The following is a 20415-nucleotide window of genomic DNA, read 5'->3' as shown; positions in this document are numbered from 1 at the left end:
GGCGGGTGGCCTCTTCTTGTCTCGGCCGCCGCGTTCGTCGCCCCCCCCCTTGTTGCTCTCGGGGCGGGTGCCTCTCATCATTTCGTTGCACGCATGGTTGCTTTCGAGCAGATCTACAAGCTCGTCTACAGTGGTTGGGCTTCTCTGAGCGATATACCTACGGGCTTCTGGCGGCAATGCACGGGTACAATAGTCTATGACCACTCGGTCCACAGCGGCGGGTCCACCTCCTGATGTTAGCCAGCGGTTGGCGAGGCGCATTAGACCCGCTATCTGTGGACGGGGCGGTTGGTTGGTCTGATAGTTCCAGTTATGGAAGCGTTGGGCACGGGCGGGCAGGCTGTGTCCCTCTATCGCTAAAATGGCTTCTTTTAGTTTAGTGTAGTCCCGCGCGTCTGCTATTTTTAAATCTCCGCAGACTCGTTGTGCTTCTCCCGTGAGGAAGGGCGCTATAATATAACCCCAGTCGATCACTGGCCATTTCTCTCTGGCCGCGGTACGCTCGAAGAGCTCTAAATAGGCCTGTACATCATCTGTGTGGGACAGTTTGGTTAACACATGCGCTGGTGCCCGGCTGCCCTCTGCGTCTTGGCGTGAGCGCCCTACGAACTCGCCCATGGCTTTCTGTAATTCTGCATGGCTTTTAAGCAGCGCTGTCAGGGCCTGTTCCATCATGTTGGCGTTATTGGTGAGGATCAGATGCACTACCCACTTTCTCCTCCACTTGTAGCATCTGTCCCAAACCAAGACACAGGAGAGCGGGTGTAAGTGGGCTCTAGGCCTAAAGTTTTTATTTGTTCAGGTAATTCAACAGCTTTCAAGGATAACGCAAAACAAACGCTCACTACAGGTCACGTTCAGATAATAACTCAAACAGTCTTTAGGTCCTCTTTCCTTCTCCCTCGGGGGGTCCGGGGTAGGGGGACCGTCTCAACAGAGTGAGCCTGGGATAAACCGCCTCAGCGGTGTGATAATTCAGTTCAGTGAAAATAACGGTAAACCTCCGCTCGGGGAGGGGGGGTGCTCTATAGGGGCTGACAGTCACTCTCGCTCCAGTCGGAGGCAAGTGAGTGAGTGGCCTCCTTTGGCTCCTCCTTTCCTTGGCTGGCTGCCTGTTCTTCCTTAGCTCCTATATCCTTGTACTTTGCGCTCCTAGCGCAGCGCCTTAGAGAGGCGCTCTTTATGCGAATCCCCGTGCATATGCCTGTTGTGGACGAGAGAGAGAGGGTTACTTGTCAGTCTAGTGTTAGACAGGAATGTGTAGAGTAATGTTCGGGTTCTCACTTACCGCCAGCGTTAGCCCGTGCCGCTTGATGAGAGGACAGAACAGGAGTGAGAGAGCGGCGCTCATATTTGAAGGTTTCCGGCCCGCCTCTCAGCGGTGACAGGTCGGGGTGGCGTAGGACGTGATTGGGGACATAACGAGCGTCAATCACCGCGCCCAGCCGCGTCCGTCGCTCTCTGTCTCCCTCTGTCTGTCTCTCTCTGTTGCGGTGGCTCTTACCTGGCTGGCGGTCTCCCCGTGAGACTCCACAGTACCTACCCTAGGGGACACGGAGAGAACATGCAAACTGTCCATCCCAGCAGAGCTACTATAGTGGAGGTTACCTTGGAGCCTGTCCATCCCAGCAGAGCTACTATAGTGGAGGTTACCTTGGAGCCTGTCCATCCCAGCAGAGCTCCTAGTGGAGGTTACCTTGGAGCCTGTCCATCCCAGCAGAGCTCCTAGTGGAGGTTACCTTGGAGCCTGTCCATCCCAGCAGAGCTACTATAGTGGAGGTTACCTTGGAGCCTGTCCATCCCAGCAGAGCTACTATAGTGGAGGTTACCTTGGAGCCTGTCCATCCCAGCAGAGCTCCTAGTGGAGGTTACCTTGGAGCCTGTCCATCCCAGCAGAGCTACTATAGTGGAGGTTACCTTGGAGCCTGTCCATCCCAGCAGAGCTACTATAGTGGAGGTTACCTTGGAGCCTGTCCATCCCAGCAGAGCTCCTAGTGGAGGTTACCTTGGAGCCTGTCCATCCCAGCAGAGCTCCTAGTGGAGGTTACCTTGGAGCCTGTCCATCCCAGCAGAGCTACTATAGTGGAGGTTACCTTGGAGCCTGTCCATCCCAGCAGAGCGAACGCATACTGGCTCTTGGGAGAGACGACCAGGTCCACCCTCACTGCTCTCCATGCTTTCTGCGTCTCTTTCCCGTCGTCCAGGCTCCTCCCCTCCTGGCCAGGCACATTATTATTATTATTAATCCCAGAAAAAAGCCGATCTACAAGCTCACACACAACACTCTGTGAGCTCGTAAAGCCGATCTACAAGCTCACACATAACACTCTGTGAGCTCGTAAAGCCGATCTACAAGCTCACACACAACACTCTGTGAGCTCGTAAAGCCGATCTACAAGCTCACACACAACACTCTGTGAGCTCGTAAAGCCGATCTACAAGCTCACACACAACACTCTGTGAGCTCGTAAAGCAGAACAGCTACTGTATGTTCACCATCGTGCGATACTGCTGCCGTGAGATGAAGTACTGTATATAGAGAAAAACACGGTTTAATTTAGCTTAGGTAAAGGTTCGAGGGACCTCTCTGGCTCACAGGATGCAGATTTGTGTTTTGATCACTCAGAAGTATGTGGACTGCTCGTGTATTTAGCTCCACTGTAGCTGTCCCAGAGATGTTTTGGAAAATATAAATATGTGAATTATGATCTTTACGTTGAAATAATGTAGCTTATTCGGGGCCAGATCTGACTATAGTTATGATATGACTTCAGTTGATCTGGCCTCGATGGGACTCTCTCTGATTCATCTATAGGGGCGTCCGTCTCAGTGGGCAGAATTTATTTATTTAATCAGGTGATATTCTGGGCCAGATCTGACTAGTTCTGGTTTGACTTGATCTGGCCACAACAGAGACGTCACTAATTCGTCCAGGTCTTGACCGTGCTTGCTGGGTACTTTTTAATGTTTGGCTTTTTATTTTATTTGATTGGTATTTGCATGGTGTATGCATGGTGAGATATAGCGCCATCTAGTGTGTTCTTCATTTGTGGTCTGTTGGATGGGCAATGTTTAAACCCATTTTGACAGATTCTAAAAATGTCTTCTACATCCTGACAGTTTTCTGAAAAAGCTATGTTTCTATGTCAGTCGTTCTTCAATTTTTCAAAAATAGCAGACCTACAAGCTCGTAGCGCGCTAGGGCATTAACCAAACGTGATTTTTGATAGTCGACATGAATACCATCAAAATCGGTTTATAATCGATTAGTCGGCGGTAAAATATGATATTTTTTTCCATCCAATCAAGCATTAAAACATCGTGTTCTGAAACGGCCAGCGCGAGTGAAGGATTAACTGCAAAACAGAGCAGGTGAATGCAGGCCGAGTGGAATAGTAAGAGAGTGGCGACACGCTTTGATCTCAAATGTGGCAGCGGTGGCCGAACGGATAGCGGCGCGGTCTAGATACCGGAAGGTTCCCAGTTCGAATCAGCCGTCCGACACGTTAAAATTACCACCGCTGAAATGCCCTTGAACAAGGCATCAACCACTACGATGAAATGTGTTCTATGAGCAGGGCCTGGCTGGAAACAAGTTCTTGAGCTTAGCCCAGATACCCTGGGTAAATATAGATTTCATTCATTCACCACAAAGCGGGGTGCTATGGGCTATAGTTCCAAACATTGGAACTATCCCATTGAGATAGAATGAGCACTTCCGCATTCCATTGTTACAATGGGAGTCAACGCTAGTGTCGCCACTCTCTTACTAGATTACGCTGAATGCCGCTCTGATTGGCCGAAATTCACATCAGCTGTTAAAAGTCAAGTCAAAGTTGCAAGTCCACAATGACTCACGGATGTTCTATGAGCAGGGCCTGGCTGGAAACAAGTTCTTGAGCTTAGCCCAGATACCCTGGGTAAATATAGATTTCATTTCATTTCATTTCATGGACGCGCTGTGAGCTTGTAGATCTGCTATTTTTTATGCGCAAGACCTTTCTACGGCGCAGCATAGCATGTTACGTTGTTGAAAATGTTTGTTCAGTTGGAGAGTAGACGGAGGAGGAGGAATGAATTATGCGATGTTTTTCATACAACCCTAAATGTTCAACAACAAGTTACAACCACAGTTCCTTTGGTTTTTAGAAGGAGCTACAAGCTAGGAGGGGGTTATGATTACATACTAGGCTTGCTAGCTAGCAGGCTTACCAGGCTATGAATCAGATGATCAACTACTTCACTCCTTCGCGACTATTATAACTATGATCGCGCGGCATTGCTGTTTGTTTTTAATAATGCCGCACGCCTGCACTTTTGTTGGATAAGCATGAAGAAAGATGAATAAGAAAAATAAACATGAAATCACGGCAAGAGCTACTGTAGTTTGACTGTCACCAAACTGGATATTATTGGGCAGAGTGAGGAGGGACAGGCTGCTATACTACTGTACCGGACGAAACGACGACACGTCTCCAATCTAACTTGTTGAACAAACTACAGTAATAAACTCACCAATAGTAAAAGTATTTACACACTGTAGTTGTCCCCATTGAGCGTATGAGCCTATGAGGCATATGCTTATGCTTATGTTGCCAGTGCAGCCACCACCGCACCTACACGAGTGACGGTGACGGCAAAACCCACGTACAGTCGGCTTGTATATGATATGAAAACAATCAGCCAGGAAGGGATTAGTACTTAAGTTGGAGAACTACCAACAAAACAACAGAGCTCACAGCTGCATGTCTGCTGTAAAAAAGAAAAAGAAAAAAGAAATCATAAAAAATATTAAAAATAATATTAACGATTACTCGATTTTTGATTTACAGTGTCGACTACCGTTTTGCTAGTCGACTAGTTGACTAATCGATTTTTATGTTAATGCCCTATAGCGCGCCACTCGGTGGCGCGCTATGAGCTTGTAGATCTGCTATTTTTCAATAGCTAAAGCATAACATAATGCTAACACAAAAAGGGGTTAACGTGACCCTAATCACAGCAACATTACAATCACCTGCTGGGTTTGGGCCCAGAGAAGAAAGGAGCTCTTTTCACGTCTCTACAAAATACGAGAAAAACAAGATAAACAACTGAACTCCTAATAATTGTTTGCAGAAGGTGTCACATGGGGTGGTATGTCACCCGTTTCGTCGTTGCATTGTTTTGTGTGCGTTTGCCAGATAAGTGTCAAAGCATAAGTTCACAGTTGACTCTCTGCATCGGATATTAAGGTCCTCTGACATCTTTTGTCGTTTTTGAGTCACGCAAAGCATAAGTTCAAAGTTTACTCTCATCGGATATTAAAAGCATAAAACATCCACCCCCCCCCCCCCCCCCCCCCACACACACACACACACACTTTCTGATATGAACGATAAAGTCATCACATGTTTGGCACTCACAATAGTTTTATTATGTTACTGATCAACCGCCGCGAGGATAGAGAACTTTGAGATGGGAAAAGGTTAGTTTTTGTAGCTGAGTGGCTGAGAAACAAACTTCCTCGCTATGTTGGTTTGGGTTTTCTGTGAACTTTATGTATGTATTGTCTTCATATTGTGTTGTATTTTATTATATTATGTGTTTTTATTTGGTTTATTTGGTTAGGATTAGGCATGCCACGGTATGAGATTTTACAGTACGGTACGGTGCCGGTATTGAAAACCTATACCTCGGTATTCCACGGTATTTATATATAAAAAAAAACTAAAAAAAGATTGCCCCCCCCCCCACCTATGTCTAGTGACTACCCCCACCTCCTTATAAACCCTTCTTTGTTCCCCAACCTGTAGGTCTACATATCTTATTTTTTTATTTTTACCTTTTATGATAATTTGAATTTTGTTATTTGTTATGTGACTTGTCATGATTATGAATTGATTACCCAGGACCGAATGGAAACAAGACTGCAAGGACTTTTTTCAGTGATCCCTTTGGACATGTGTTTGACTGTACCCTATACTGATTACATTTCTGCCAATAAAGTATTCAATCAATGAATCAATAGCTATTCCCCACTGTATTTCACTGTACTATGGCTCCCCCTAATGACCGTTTTGTACCCTGCACGCTGTAGTGCAATCTGCGCATGCTCACAACTGCGTGCCTCTGTGTTGACACTTGACAGTTCACACTTTTAGTTTAGTACATGTGGAAATATGGAATATACAATTGGATCTGGGTGTCTTTCAGCAACACTAACTCAAAGGTAGGAAGCAACTTTTCAATCTACTGCAGCTGTGTGGTGAAAATAAATGTTTTGCCTTAGTCTGGGAGTGGAGTTGCACTACATGCGCAGCATGCGCCGCCCACCAACGCTGTATTAAAATACCGTAAGCTCGGAAATCTCACGGTATCAACACCGTGGCTGTTCCTGTCGCGGTATTACCGAAATTCGGTAAACCGCGGTATGCCTAGTTAGGATGCCTCTCGGGCGTCTCCCTAGGGAGGTCCTCGAGGCATCTGGTTAGGATGCCTCTCGAGCGTCTCCCTAGGGAGGTCCTCGAGGCACGTCCCACTGGGAGGAGACCCCCGGGGGGTCCAGATGGAGGGATTACATCAACTCACTCACTGGCCTTGGAACGCCTCTGGATCCCCCCAGGAGGAAGTTGCTAATGTTGCTCTGGAGAGGGAAGTGTGGAGCTCTCTGGTGGAGCTGTTGCCCCCGCGACCAGACTACGGATAAGCGGTTGAAGATGGATGGATGGATTGGATGTTCTATTACCTCAGAGCGCTCCTCCTGGTCCAGCCTGAAGATGGAGAAGCACCTCTCGAAGCGGTCCATGGTTGACGCTGACCGACTGGGACCCTCTTTACTCTCCAGGTAGGAGTTCTTTGTGATTTTCTGGTACAACAGCAAACCCTAAAGAAGACGGGGATGCTTTTTGAAAAGCTGTTTGTGGAGAATACCAACGAAGTCGCCCCTTTTTACCAACTCGCCCCTTTTTACCAACTCGCCCCTTTTTACCAACTCGCCCCTTTTTACCAACTCGCTCCTTTTTACCAACTCGCGTACAGCCGGCGGAACTGCTCAGACTGGTATTCCTAAAGTAACCCAAAATAAATTATGCTTAAAGGGGAAAACCACCCATTTTCAACATTTTACTATGTCATTAATATACCTTAGAGCTGTTGTGTGGAAATAATAAAAAAGTCCCCCCATTCTGTGTTTCCTAGAACTGTAATTATGAAAAAATCATTAACATGGTGAAACACGTCTTGATGACATCATCAAGATGTGTTTCACCATGTTAATGATTTTTTTCAGACCTCTAGTTCTAGGAAACACAGCATGGGGGGACTTTTTTATTATTTCCACACAACAGCTCTAAGGTGTATTAATGACATAGTAAAATGTTGAAAATGAGTGGAATGCCCCTTTAACCCATTTTGGGTGGGGACCCCTTTTGGTGTTTTAAGCATTATGTCATACTTTAGCTATTGAAAAATAGCAGATCTACAAGCTCATAGCGCGCTACGAGCTTGTGGGTCTGCTATTTTTGAAAAATCGTGAAAATGTGGCACACATTTGGAATAAGTATTCTTTCAGAGCGAACGTTTTTAACTCAAATGTTTGCTTCTGGGGGGGGGGGGGGGGGGGGGGGGGGTCCCTGGAACAACATATTTTCAGATGGGCGTCAGTGGCCAAATACATATAATTCTGGGGGTCCTTGACATGAACCACTGACATAGAAACATAGGTTTTTCAGAAAACGGTTAGGATTTAGAAGACATCTATTTAGAATCGTCCTCAGGTCTAAATGGGTTAAACAGTTAAACCTAACCTGATTCCTAAAGTTAACCCCAGTGAAACTATGCCTAACGCTGAACTTATTTCTAACCTTATTCTAAGTAAAACAAAATAAAGTATACCGCCGCACCGAGTGGTCGGCGTGAGGAAAAAACATGAGGGCGAGATGGATTATGGGCGACGGTACCTGTTATGTTACCTTTGTGGAAGCAAATACAAGGTCAAATCGTGTAGAACTGCCCACACAATAGTTATGCAGCTGATAAATATAAAATAAATATTATATGTATAGAATTCTACAACGCTTCACACTGCCATGCGTTGTGAGCTTGTAGATCGGCTATTTTCAGCATGCAACCGAGTGTAAAATCAGGCATTACCACACCATCAAGGCCCGCCAAAATACACTTTAGTCTGTAGATTTAGTCGACTAAAATCTTATGATATTTAGTGGACTTCTAAAACTAGACTAACACTAAAACATTTCAGATGACTAAAATATGACTATGACTAAAAAGACTACATCAAAATGTGCCGTCTTGGATGTTGAAAAGACAGCAACAACAGTTAAATTTTACCTGAGCTTCCAGCCATGCGACCACCTTGAATATTAGACCATCCTCCTTTCCTTCTTCTGGGTGTGTGAGGAGAAAATCTACGTCATGACCCGTCACTTTCCCTCTGGAAATAAGATCAAATCTACATCATGACCCGTCACTTTCCCTCTGGAAATAAGATCAAATCTACATCATGACCCGTCACTTTCCCTCTGGAAATAAGATCAAATCTACATCATGACCCGTCACTTTCCCTCTGGAAATAAGATCAAATCTACATCATGACCCGTCACTTTCCCTCTGGAAATAAGATCAAATCTACATCATGACCCGTCACTTTCCCTCTGGAAATAAGATCAAATCTACATCATGACCCGTCACTTTCCCTCTGGAAATAAGATCAAATCTACATCATGACCCGTCACTTTCCCTCTGGAAATAAGATCAAATCTACGTCATGACCCGTCACTTTCCCTCTGGAAATAAGATCAAATCTACGTCATGACCCGTCACTTTCCCTCTGGAAATAAGATCAAATCTACGTCATGACCCGTCACTTTCCCTCTGGAAATAAGATCAAATCTACGTCATGACCCGTCACTTTCCCTCTGGAAATAAGATCAAATCTACGCCATGACCCGTCACTTTCCCTCTGGAAATAAGATCAAATCTACATCATGACCCGTCACTTTCCCTCTGGAAATAAGATCAAATCTACATCATGACCCGCCACTTTCCCTCTGGAAATAAGTAATAATAATAATCTACTGGATTACGTGATTTAAACCAGGAAAAGGGCAAACTCTTTAAGATATTACAATATCCACAATTCCAGACAATATCTAGCTTCCCATCACGAATCACGATATCAATATGATATCAATATACAGTATAGCTCAGCCCTTCTATTGTCACCATTAGAGATACAAGCCCTTCTATTGTCACCATTAGAGATACAAGCCCTTCTATTGTCACCATTAGAGATACAAGCCCTTCTATTGTCACCATTAGAGATACAAGCCCTTCTATTGTCACCATTAGAGATACAAGCCCTTCTATTGTCACCATTAGAGATACAAACTAAATGCATGTGGGGGAGATCCAGACCCACAGGAACGCATCCAGGGTGCCGGCCCGGTTCCGGCGAGCCACCCCGCGTCCGAAACGGTAGAGAAATGACAGAGTTACCATGTGGGGGTCCCCGGGGGGGTCCCCCGAACATCCAGACCCCCAGGAACGTGCCCAGGGGGCCGGGCCCGGTTCCGGCGAGACACCCCGCGTCCGAAACGGTTGAGAAATTACCGTGTGGGGGTCCCTCTACTGTACCCTCTACTGTACTGTACTGTACTGTCACTGTACTGTACTGGCACACCCAGAATCATTATATATACAGTTAATATGTGCGTGTGTGTCTGTGTGTTAGGTTGCGCACAGGTGGTGAAAAACATCCATGCTGTTTTCGTGCTCAGACGCACCCAGCCACCCAGCCACCCAGCCACCCAGCCACCCACCCACCCACCCACCCAGCCACCCACCCACCCAGCCACCCAGCCAACCAACCCAGCCAGCCACCCAGCCAGACAGACATACGTAGCTCCGTAAGGGAGTGGTTGCAATATATTATATTAAATATTATACAGTACCTTCTGAATCCCCCAATGAGAGTAACCTGTGCTCCTGGTGACACTGCAACAACAGCTGTCTCCACTAGGTGGCCGATGGCGTCAGCCTCTGCCTTAGTGACCGGCTGGTTCAGGTCACTGTAATGCTGGACACCTGAAAAGACAAAGCGTCACTCATTAGCCCGTTAAAACCGGGAAAGCATTTGTGTCATTTTAGAGTTTAGCTATATAAACGGCTATATGGTATATCATTGTTGTTGGGAGGAAACCGCCTGACTCCATTTTTGAGGTTTTTAGATATTCGTTTTGCATAAATCAGTGCTATTGAACAACCTTTACGTCTGTGTGTTGTTTTGAAAATATTGAACCAATGAAAAGAAGCAAAAAGTGCTTTGGACAAAACCTCTTAACTCCATTTGACCCTCAAACTGTCTGCTAAAGCAACTAACTCCACCACCTCTCCCCCTCTCAAACTGTCTGCTAAAGCAACTAACTCCACCACCTCTCCCCCTCTCAAACTGTCTGCTAAAGCAACTAACTCCACCACCTCTCCCCCTCTCAAACTGTCTGCTAAAGCAACTAACTCCACCACCTCTCCCCCTCTCAAACTGTCTGCTAAAGCAACTAACTCCACCACCTCTCCCCCTCTCAAACTGTCTGCTAAAGCAACTAACTCCACCACCTCTCCCCCTCTCAAACTGTCTGCTAAAGCAACTAACTCCACCACCCCTCCCCCTCTCAAACTGTCTGCTAAAGCAACTAACTCCACCACCTCTCCCCCTCTCAAACTGTCTGCTAAAGCAACTAACTCCACCACCTCTCCCCCTCTCAAACTGTCTGCTAAAGCAACTAACTCCACCACCTCTCCCCCTCTCAAACTGTCTGCTAAAGCAACTAACTCCACCACCTCTCCCCCTCTCAAACTGTCTGCTAAAGCAACTAACTCCACCACCTCTCCCCCTCTCAAACTGTCTGCTAAAGAAACTAACTTTTTCGAAATGTAAGGTTTTCTTCATTTGCTGAAAAATGTATATTTTAAATTTCCTGGAAAATGGGGTGCTTAGGTGGTTTCTTCGCGCGGCAGCATGTTGTACATACTGTAGCAACATACGTTTTTAGGATTTAGAACAGTGGTTTAGAACGGTAGTTAACTAGTTGTACGAACGCTTGTTTTCTATTGTTGTATTGTTGTATTGTTTATTGGATCTTGTTTAGTCGATACACTTAATTGTTTTAGCTCATGCTCATTTGATTTAGCTATTTTGTCTCATCTGGTTAAGGAAATAGGTAGCTGATATATTGCACTTTTACCTTAGCGCTAGGTATACTCTTGGTTGCTTGTTTTTGCAGAAAATGCACTAAAGACTTCTGGTGATTAGTAGTTTTTGTTCCCTACCTATGTTGAATACACTTATTGTAAGTCGCTTTGGATAAAAGCGTCTGCTAAATGACTGTAATGTAATGTAATGTAATGTAATGTAATGTAGTGCTCAAAACTAGCAGATGTACAAGCTTGTTACAAGTCTGCTATTTTTGAACATTTAAAAATATAATCTTGAAAGTGTTTGATTCTGGAGCGGACGCACAAATTGAGTGCATGAGGGCCCCCAATGGAAACAAGACCTTGTATTGTACTGTACTTGTCCTGTGCTTGTCCTAAACTGTTAATTAATAAAGTATTCAATCAATCAAATTGAACACACACACACACACACACACACACACACACACACACACACACACACACACACACACACACACACACACACACACACACACACACACACACACACACACACACACACACACACACACACACACACACACACACACACACACACACACACACACACACACACACACACCTGCTTGTTGTGTGTGGTTGAGTGCCTGTCCCGAGTCCTCCAGCTGAGCCAGGGTGTGAATCCCCAGTTTGAACCACCGATGGGCCGTTTTCACCCCAACCCCAAAGATACCCGTCAACGCCTGAAACGCACAGCATTCTGGGTGTTCATTTCATGTCACTAGGATGCATCTCCACATTAACTTGAACATCAACACCTGAAATGCATCACATTCATTTGTCATTTCACTAGGATGACAGTGTGCAAAATGGTTCACTCTATGTCACAATATCGGCCTGGACGGTTAGCTCAACCGTCCGGGCACCTCGGCTGCCAAGCCAGCCGGACGGCGTGCCGCGGGCTCGACTCCCGAGCCCGACGGCCTTTTCCGCGTGTCACTCCCCATCTCTCTCCCCCTTTCCTGTCTAATTACTGTACCCTATCAATAAAGGCAAAACATGCCAAAAAAAAGAAAATCTCACAATATCTAAGCAGAAAATAAACAACTAAAAGAGAAACACAACCATAACTCTGTCTGTACATTCATTACAAAATACTGCACAGTTAGTTTTGTACTGAAACATTAAGTAATCTGTATCACAGTGTACTAGAAACATAAGTAATCTGTATCACAGTGTACTGAAACATAAGTAATCTGTATCACAGTGTACTGAAACATAAGTAATCTGTATCACAGTGTACTAGAAAACATAAGTAATCTGTATCACAGTGTACTGAAACATAAGTAATCTGTATCACAGTGTACTGAAACATAAGTAATCTGTATCACAGTGTACTAGAAAACATAAGTAATCTGTATCACAGTGTACTGAAACATAAGTAATCTGTATCACAGTGTACTGAAACATAAGTAATCTGTATCACAGTGTACTGAAACATAAGTAATCTGTATCACAGTGTACTGAAACATAAGTAATCTGTATCACAGTGTACTAGAAAACATAAGTAATCTGTATCACAGTGTACTGAAACATAAGTAATCTGTATCACAGTGTACTGAAACATAAGTAATCTGTATCACAGTGTACTGAAACATAAGTAATCTGTATCACAGTGTACTGAAACATAAGTAATCTGTATCACAGTGTACTAGAAAACATAAGTAATCTGTATCACAGTGTACTGAAACATAAGTAATCTGTATCACAGTGTACTAGAAAACATAAGTAATCTGTATCACAGTGTACTAGAAAACATAAGTAATCTGTATCACAGTGTACTGAAACATAAGTAATCTGTAACACAGTGTACTAGAAAACATAAGTAATCTGTAACACAGTGTACTAGAAAACATAAGTAATCTGTAACACAGTGTACTAGAAAACATAAGTAATCTGTATCACAGTGTACTAGAAAACATAAGTAATCTGTAACACAGTGTACTACAAAAGCAAATACTAGTAGATCAACCATCTATTTATTCTTATTAGTGTTGTTATACAAGGACTGAACTTAATGCGTCACACAAAAGCATCGAAAGTAGCAGATCTACAAGCTCGAAACATGGCGCGAAGCGACGCGTTTAGAGCTTGTAGATCTGATACTTTTGGTGCTTTTCGAATTTTGAATATTTTGAGATATGAGGCTTCCACCCGACAGATGATATAATATAATATATTTATTTCTACAAGTTCGTAGCGCAGCACTCGGTGCCGCGCTGTGAGCTTGTAGATCTGCTATTTTTCAACAGCTAAACTAGAACATAATGCTTAAAACACCAAAAGGGGTTCCCGCCCGAAATGGGTTAATGCGGGAGTACGCTGCCTCACCCCCGATGCTCATTAAAGACAACAATGGGTTATAGACCTTCATGGCTCTGTATTGGTCAGACTGCTTACCTTCATGGCTCTGTACCGGTCAGACTGCTTACCTTCATGGCTCTGTACTGGTCAGACTGCTTGGTGGATTCCACCTCCCTGGAAGATCCATCTTCCAGAATCTCCTGGAGAGAAATCACATCCAGAAAACAGAGAAATCACATCCAGAAAACAGAGAAATCACATCCAGAAAACAGAGAACTCACATCCAGAAAACAGAGAAATCACATCCAGAAAACAGAGAAATCACATCCAGAAAACAGAGAACTCACATCCAGAAAACAGAGAACTCACATCCAGAAAACACAGAACTCACATCCAGAAAACAGAGAACTCACATCCAGAAAACAGAGAACTCACATCCAGAAAACAGAGAACTCACATCCAGAAAACAGAGAAATCACATCCAGAAAACAGAGAACTCACATCCAGAAAACAGAGAACTCACATCCAGAAAACAGAGAACTCACATCCAGAAAACAGAGAACTCACAGCCAGAAAATTCTATTCGGTCTAATGCTTCCCAAACTGGGGGGTTGTTTACGAAGCACTGACCTGGACGACCCGTAGAGAATGTTCTCCAAGCGAGGGCAGTCCTCTGAGGTGTTCTGCCGCGCTGATGGCTTTGGGCAGGAAGTTCAGCACGGCCGCGGCTCGCCGAAACGCAACGCCACGACCCTCGTCTTCAGCCAACTCGGCACTCTGGGCCAAGACGGACAGCGCGTCCTGAGAGACACACAGAGAAGGATGAGATGGTGTGATTGAATAGCAGCTCTATAGAGACACAGAGAAGGATGAGATGGTGTGATTGAATAGCAGCTCTATAGAGACACAGAGAAGGATGAGATGGTGTGATTGAATAGCAGCTCTATAGAGACACAGAGAAGGATGAGATGGTGTGATTGAATAGCAGCTCTATAGAGACACAGAGAAGGATGAGATGGTGTGATTGAATAGCAGCTCTATAGAGACACAGAGAAGGATGAGATGGTGTGATTGAATAGCAGCTCTAGAGAGACACAGAGAAGGATGAGATGGTGTGATTGAATAGCAGCTCTAGAGAGACACAGAGAAGGATGAGATGGTGTGATTGAATAGCAGCTCTATAGAGACACAGAGAAGGATGAGATGGTGTGATTGAATAGCAGCTCTATAGAGACACAGAGAAGGATGAGATGGTGTGATTGAATAGCAGCTCTATAGAGACACAGAGAAGGATGAGATGGTGTGATTGAATCGCAGCTCTATAGAGACACAGAGAAGGATGAGATGGTGTGATTGAATAGCAGCTCTATAGAGCGTTGCAGTCCCGCCCCCTTTCATGACGACGCCAGGCCCAGGAAATAGTTCCCAATGCATTTTTCCCATAGACATTTCAAAACGTATTTATTTAAAGACTTATAAGCCAACTCTTGTCGTGACAAATCATGACAACAAACACAATATTTTGGACCAAACAAATAATTACATAGAAAGAAAAACAACAAAAAAAGTGTTCTAACCTGCCGTCTTCTTCTTCTTTCTAATTATTTGTTCAGCCCGAAAAATTGTGTTTGTTGTCATGATTTGTCACGACTCGAGTTGTCTTTGTCCGCGGCGTAAATGTCTTTAAATAAATACTTTCTGAAAAGTCTATGAGGAAAATTAACGGGGATTTCTTTTCCGGGTCTCTCGAGGGGGGCGGGACTGCGACGCTCTATTATGTCGTCGCAATGTACTGTATAACATCACACAACCCCAGGCAAACATTATGTGAAAATAGCAGATCTACAAGCTCACAACATAACATAATATATAGGGTTTATTATGTTATACGGTGTTGTGTATCAGATGTCACTAAGCGGGCCTGGCAGGAGCAGAAATACCATTCGGTATTTCTAGTCTGTTCTAGTCTAGCCCATTTTGGGCGGGAACCCCTTTTGGTGTTTTAAGCATTATGTTATACTTTAGCTATTGAAAAATAGCAGATCTACAAGCTCATAGCGCGGTACCGAGTGCTGCGCTACGAGCTTGTAGGTCTGCTATTTTTGAAAAATCTTGAAAATGTGGCACAAATCTTTGAATATAATGCTTTCACAGCGAACGTTTTTAACTCAAATCGTTGCTTCTTGGGGGGGTCCCTGGAACAACATATTTTCAGATGGGGGGTCGGCAGCCAAATACAGATAATTCTGGGGATCCTGTACAGAACCGCAAGAGGGGCTCCCGTCCAGAAGGGTTAGAACACCAAAAGGGGTTCCCGCCCAGAATGGGTTAACATTTCACTCGCTACTTGTAACTTTTGAATTGATTTGTATGTGAAATAAACAGACAAAACAGAGGCAGAGTATGAACTTAGTGGTACCCACAGAAAGGAGGAGGTTGTGGCTGTGAAGAGTGGTGCTTCTCTGACACGCATAGCTGGGTACTGAGAACAATGGCAGCTCCTCAGCATTCTGCTGTGGTTCCTGAAGGAAACAAAGGTCGTGTTGAGAGATGTACAGATACCATTTCTTTCTCCTCCCCGATACCGAGTCCCATATATAAGTTGCATATCGGTTGATATACAGACCTGGCACATTTTGTGCCCATACATTCTTTCAGAATAGAGATGTAGAGTGCCCAGCGTTTTTTTCATGTCAAGGACCCCACAAATGATATGTAATTGGCCACGACCCCCATCTGAAAATATGTTATTCCAGGAACCCCTCAGAAATCAAAGATTTGAGTTAAAAACGTTCGCTCTGAAAGAATATATATTCAAAGATTTGTGCCGCATTTTCACGATTTTTCAAAAATAGCAGATCTACAAGCTCATAGCGCGGCACTCGGTGCCGTGCTATGAGCTTGTAGATCTGCTATTTTTCAATAGCTAAAGTATAACTTAATGCTTAAAACACCAAAATGGGTTCCCGACCAGAATAAAATATACAAATATGACTCTGACCAGTTCTGTGAAAGGTTACTTGGAAATGAGAAAATAAAACTTTCTAATTTGACTAAAACGGCATTGCTTTTATTTTGAAGCATGTGTATTATTCACATACACACAATCTGTTTCCTGCCGTGAAGTTACCGTTATGTCCGCTCATGACCAAAACAAAGGAGGGTGTATGTATGCCGAATGGACAGGTTTCAACAAAAAGTATTTATTTACTGAAATCAGAGGTAATAGTAATAACAACATATACTCTTACCAGCTTGTCAAAACAATACCATTTACTGCTTTTTATATAGGAATATATATAATATATTTTGGGCCCGGCCGGCCCTCCACAATATCTTCCGTTTCTCATTTGGCCGCTTGGGAAAAATAATGGCCCGCCCCTGGGTTGATAAGTACCGATCCAAAACCACTGTGTAACTTAAAAGAAATTTGGACAGTGTTTCTAAAATCTCGGGATCCCTTGAGGGGGTTCCAAATGGACCCTTTACAAGTCTGTAACTCAGAGTGTTCAAATTACGGGTCCATTTGGTTCCATTTGTACCCCATGGGGGTCCTTGAAATTAAAACATTTTGATCTATGAATAAAGTGCAACTCCAAGTTAGTAAATAGTATATATATATATATATATATATATATATATATATATATATACACACGTTATAGGATTTAGAAGACATTCGTAGAATCAACGTCAGGTCTTAATGGGTTATGGATACCGATGAAGTCGTTGCTTCTTCGCCTGGAAAGGAGCCAGCTTAGGTGGATCGGGCATCTGGTTAGGATGCCTCTCGGGTGTCTCCCTAGGGAGGTCCTCGAGGCACGTCCCACTGGGAGGAGACCCCGGGGCAGACCAAGGCGCAGTTGGAGGAAAAACATTGACTCACTGGCCTTGGAACACCTCAGCATCCCCCAGGAGGAAGTTACTAATGTTCCTCTGGAGAGGGAAGTCTGGAGCTCTCTGGTGGAGCTGTTGCTCCCCGCGACCCGACTATGGATAAGTGGTTGAAGATGGATGGATGGATGGATGTGCCTGGCCTACCTGCAGCGTGTGCCTGTCCTGTATCTCCACAGGGCGACCTTCATGCATGCTCTCTGTGTACCAGCTGATGTCCAGGAGGCGGACAGCAGGTGGCGCTGGCGGTTGGCCATGATGTCCTCCCTCCTCTTGTGCGCTGTTCAGCCATGCCCAGACCTCGTCTCCAGAGTTGTTCTCAGATATGACATGCGTTACTGATTCACTGTATGATGAAAACACAGGAATGACAGCAAATGACATGTCATGAAGGGAGACACCTACTTCTAGATCTAAATCTAGGCAGAATGTGACATGGACTAAACTTGGACAACAAACACAGACAAATGTTAGGGCTTGTGCCACTGTAAAACCCCGGTTTTAGACTCTAAAACAGTGGTGTTCAACTAGCTCTGGTCCATAGCTCTAATGCGTTGCATTTAGAGCTATGTTACTCTTGTTTTCCGGGGCTGGCATGAATGCAGACCAGCCTCTCGTCTGTAGCTTTCTACTCACCAAAACAAAGGCGGGTTGTGTCATTAGAAAGCCTACTTTCCTTAGTGGGAGCACTCTGAGCCCCCCCCACCACACGTATAAACGGTACTTTCTGGCCAAAAGAGGATTTTGTTTCCACCGGGAAAAAAATACTTTTAGTTACTCCGCTGCGGCTGCACCCTCTACCGATATTGCCCAGAGAATTGCCTCATAGAGAATATTTTTTCCTCTGGTGAAAAAAAAATCCCTTTCTGGTCTGCATTCATGCGAGCCCCGGAAGTCGAGAGTAACATAGCTCTAAATGAAAAGCATTAGAGCTATGGACCAGAGCTAGTGTTCAACCCTATTCATATCAAGGTCCACGGACCACCATTTGATGACATTTAGCCTCTCGGACCCCAAACTTATAATATTAATATTTTGTAGTCGTTGGATACGATTTTGTCCACAATTCCATGCTGTATTGATGTTGGCACCTTTGGAAGCTAGAGATAACAGGCCAAACGTTGCTCAAAATAACAATTATTCTACATTCTCTAATTGTGTAACTTCTATAGTAAATTAAAGTAATGCAGATGTTTAACAATTTAACTGTTGAGAGCATAACATTAAATAAAATAGACCCTTAAGGGTCCAGACTCCATTTGGTATTATTTTACGCTCTCAGGAGTTAAAGATCAAAGCAAAGCAAAGCAAAGTTCTTTGTTTACCCAGGGTGAATGGACTAAGCTCGAGATGCTTGTTTACAGCCAGACCCTGCTCATAGAACATTTCATGGTAGGGGTCCAATGCCTTGCTCAAGGGCACTTCAGCGGTGGTAATTTTAACGTGCCGGTCCGGGGATACGAACTGGCGACCTTCCGATAACAAGACCGCTCCGCAAACCGTTCGGACACCGCTGCCCCTAAATCTATTTATATTAGATCTATAAGGGTCCATTTGGTTACCAACTCTCCATCATCGCATTTTGGGGCGGGAACCCCTTTTGGTGTTTTAAGTGTAATTATGTTATACTTTAGCTATTGAAAAATAGCCACCCTGGAACCCCCATCAAGGACCACTGGTTGAAAACCATCTCACCTGAACCTCTCCTCTATGCGGAAGCCTTTGCTTCGGCCCAGCCGTGTGAGGAAAGCTCTGCGACTCGAACCCATCTTCCTCTCCAAGAGGAACAAGACCTGATTGATTGATTGATTGAAGAATTTATTAACAGTTTGCAGAATTACAGTACATTTCAAGCACAAACTCAATACAAAGGCTGTTAACTGTGAGTGGACGACCCAATTAAGCATTACACTTGTTTCCAATAGGGTCCACCATGTTCAAATCATCAAAATATTTAGAGACGTACAAATAGACACTTCTATAGACAGAACAGGAATTCATCATAAAGGAGTTAAAAAGGGAAAAGAAACATATACAGTGAGGGAAAAAAACCTGCTGCTGGAATTTTATCCTGTTGTTGTTAGTGTTAGAGACATCACTAGTACTGCTGTCACAGGAGGAGACGACTCTCCTTCGCTTCAATGGAACCATGGTTGGGTTTCTCTTCTCTGGTGCTCTAAGCCTGTCATCTAAAATCGGCCGCATGATCCCGCATCTAAACGTAATAATAATATAATGTCATTGCGTTGCTCTCTGAGATCAACGCGGTATAAAGTGTTTTTGATCGTGGCATTAAATAAGTTGACAGGTCTATATACTTTGTCCCAAGTTAGTTCCTGGAAGAGACTGCACTCTCTACCTCTACTGAGAGACACGCGCATGCGCACTGTTCACTCGGTTTGTTGTCGTTTTGTTCTTCGATTGATTGTCCAATGATATCTTTCATGGCACCATACCGCCACCTGCTGTACTGTGCGTGTGGGGCGGGTGAGTGGTCAAAAACATACTTTTGATTGATTGATTGAAAAATGTATTAACAGTTTGCAGAATTACAGTACATTTCAAGCACAAACTCAATACAAAGGCTGTTAACTGTGAGTGGACGACCCAATTAAGCATTACACTTGTTTCCAATAGGGTCCACAATGTTCAATTCATCAAAAACATTTAGAGATGTACAAATAGACACTTCTATATAGACAAAGGACAGAACAGGAATTCATCATAAAGGAGGTAAAAAGGGAAAAGAAACATATACAGTGAGGGAAAAAAGGGGGTGGGCGGTGGGGGGGGATTCACGTTCAGCTCCGTTCATTTGTTTGTTTTCCTTGGAGGAGCTGCGTTGGGTCCCCAAGTCGGCTCCGTGGCAGATATATATACTGTACATAGGCCAGTGGTTCCCTTTAAGTCCAATTGAGGGAGTTCCAGGGGGTCCCCAGCTATATGATAGTTAGGAACCAAATGGACCCTTATATTATGGTG

General features: G+C 44.3%; 1 protein-coding gene across 2 annotated transcripts in view; it reads right to left on the bottom strand.

Annotated features, from left to right (window-relative positions):
• polm (polymerase (DNA directed), mu) overlaps window positions 1-19779 on the bottom strand; it is a 28165-nt gene extending 8386 nt beyond the window's left edge. Inside the window, exons 1-11 of one of the 2 annotated variants that reach the window (XM_079524400.1) lie at window positions 19486-19779; window positions 19129-19226; window positions 17581-17779; window positions 15963-16061; window positions 14170-14340; window positions 13668-13739; window positions 11798-11918; window positions 9954-10086; window positions 8332-8434; window positions 6728-6865; window positions 2094-2216 (exon numbers count right to left, since the gene is read on the bottom strand). In XM_079524400.1, coding sequence (XP_079380526.1) covers window positions 2094-2216; window positions 6728-6865; window positions 8332-8434; window positions 9954-10086; window positions 11798-11918; window positions 13668-13739; window positions 14170-14340; window positions 15963-16061; window positions 17581-17779; window positions 19129-19226; window positions 19486-19638 — 1410 coding nt within the window. In that variant the 5' untranslated portion in view covers window positions 19639-19779. The remainder of the gene's footprint in view (window positions 1-2093; window positions 2217-6727; window positions 6866-8331; window positions 8435-9953; window positions 10087-11797; window positions 11919-13667; window positions 13740-14169; window positions 14341-15962; window positions 16062-17580; window positions 17780-19128; window positions 19227-19485) is intronic. The other variant, XM_079524401.1, reaches the window with a different exon arrangement.
• Window positions 19780-20415: the final 636 nt, after the last annotated feature.

The sequence above is a fragment of the Electrona antarctica genome (genome assembly GCF_951216825.1).
Source record: "Electrona antarctica genome assembly, chromosome: 16".
Taxonomy (NCBI): Eukaryota; Metazoa; Chordata; class Actinopteri; order Myctophiformes; family Myctophidae; genus Electrona; species Electrona antarctica.
Note: the sequence above shows the minus strand (reverse complement) of the source record. Positions and strands in the feature narration are given on the sequence as shown.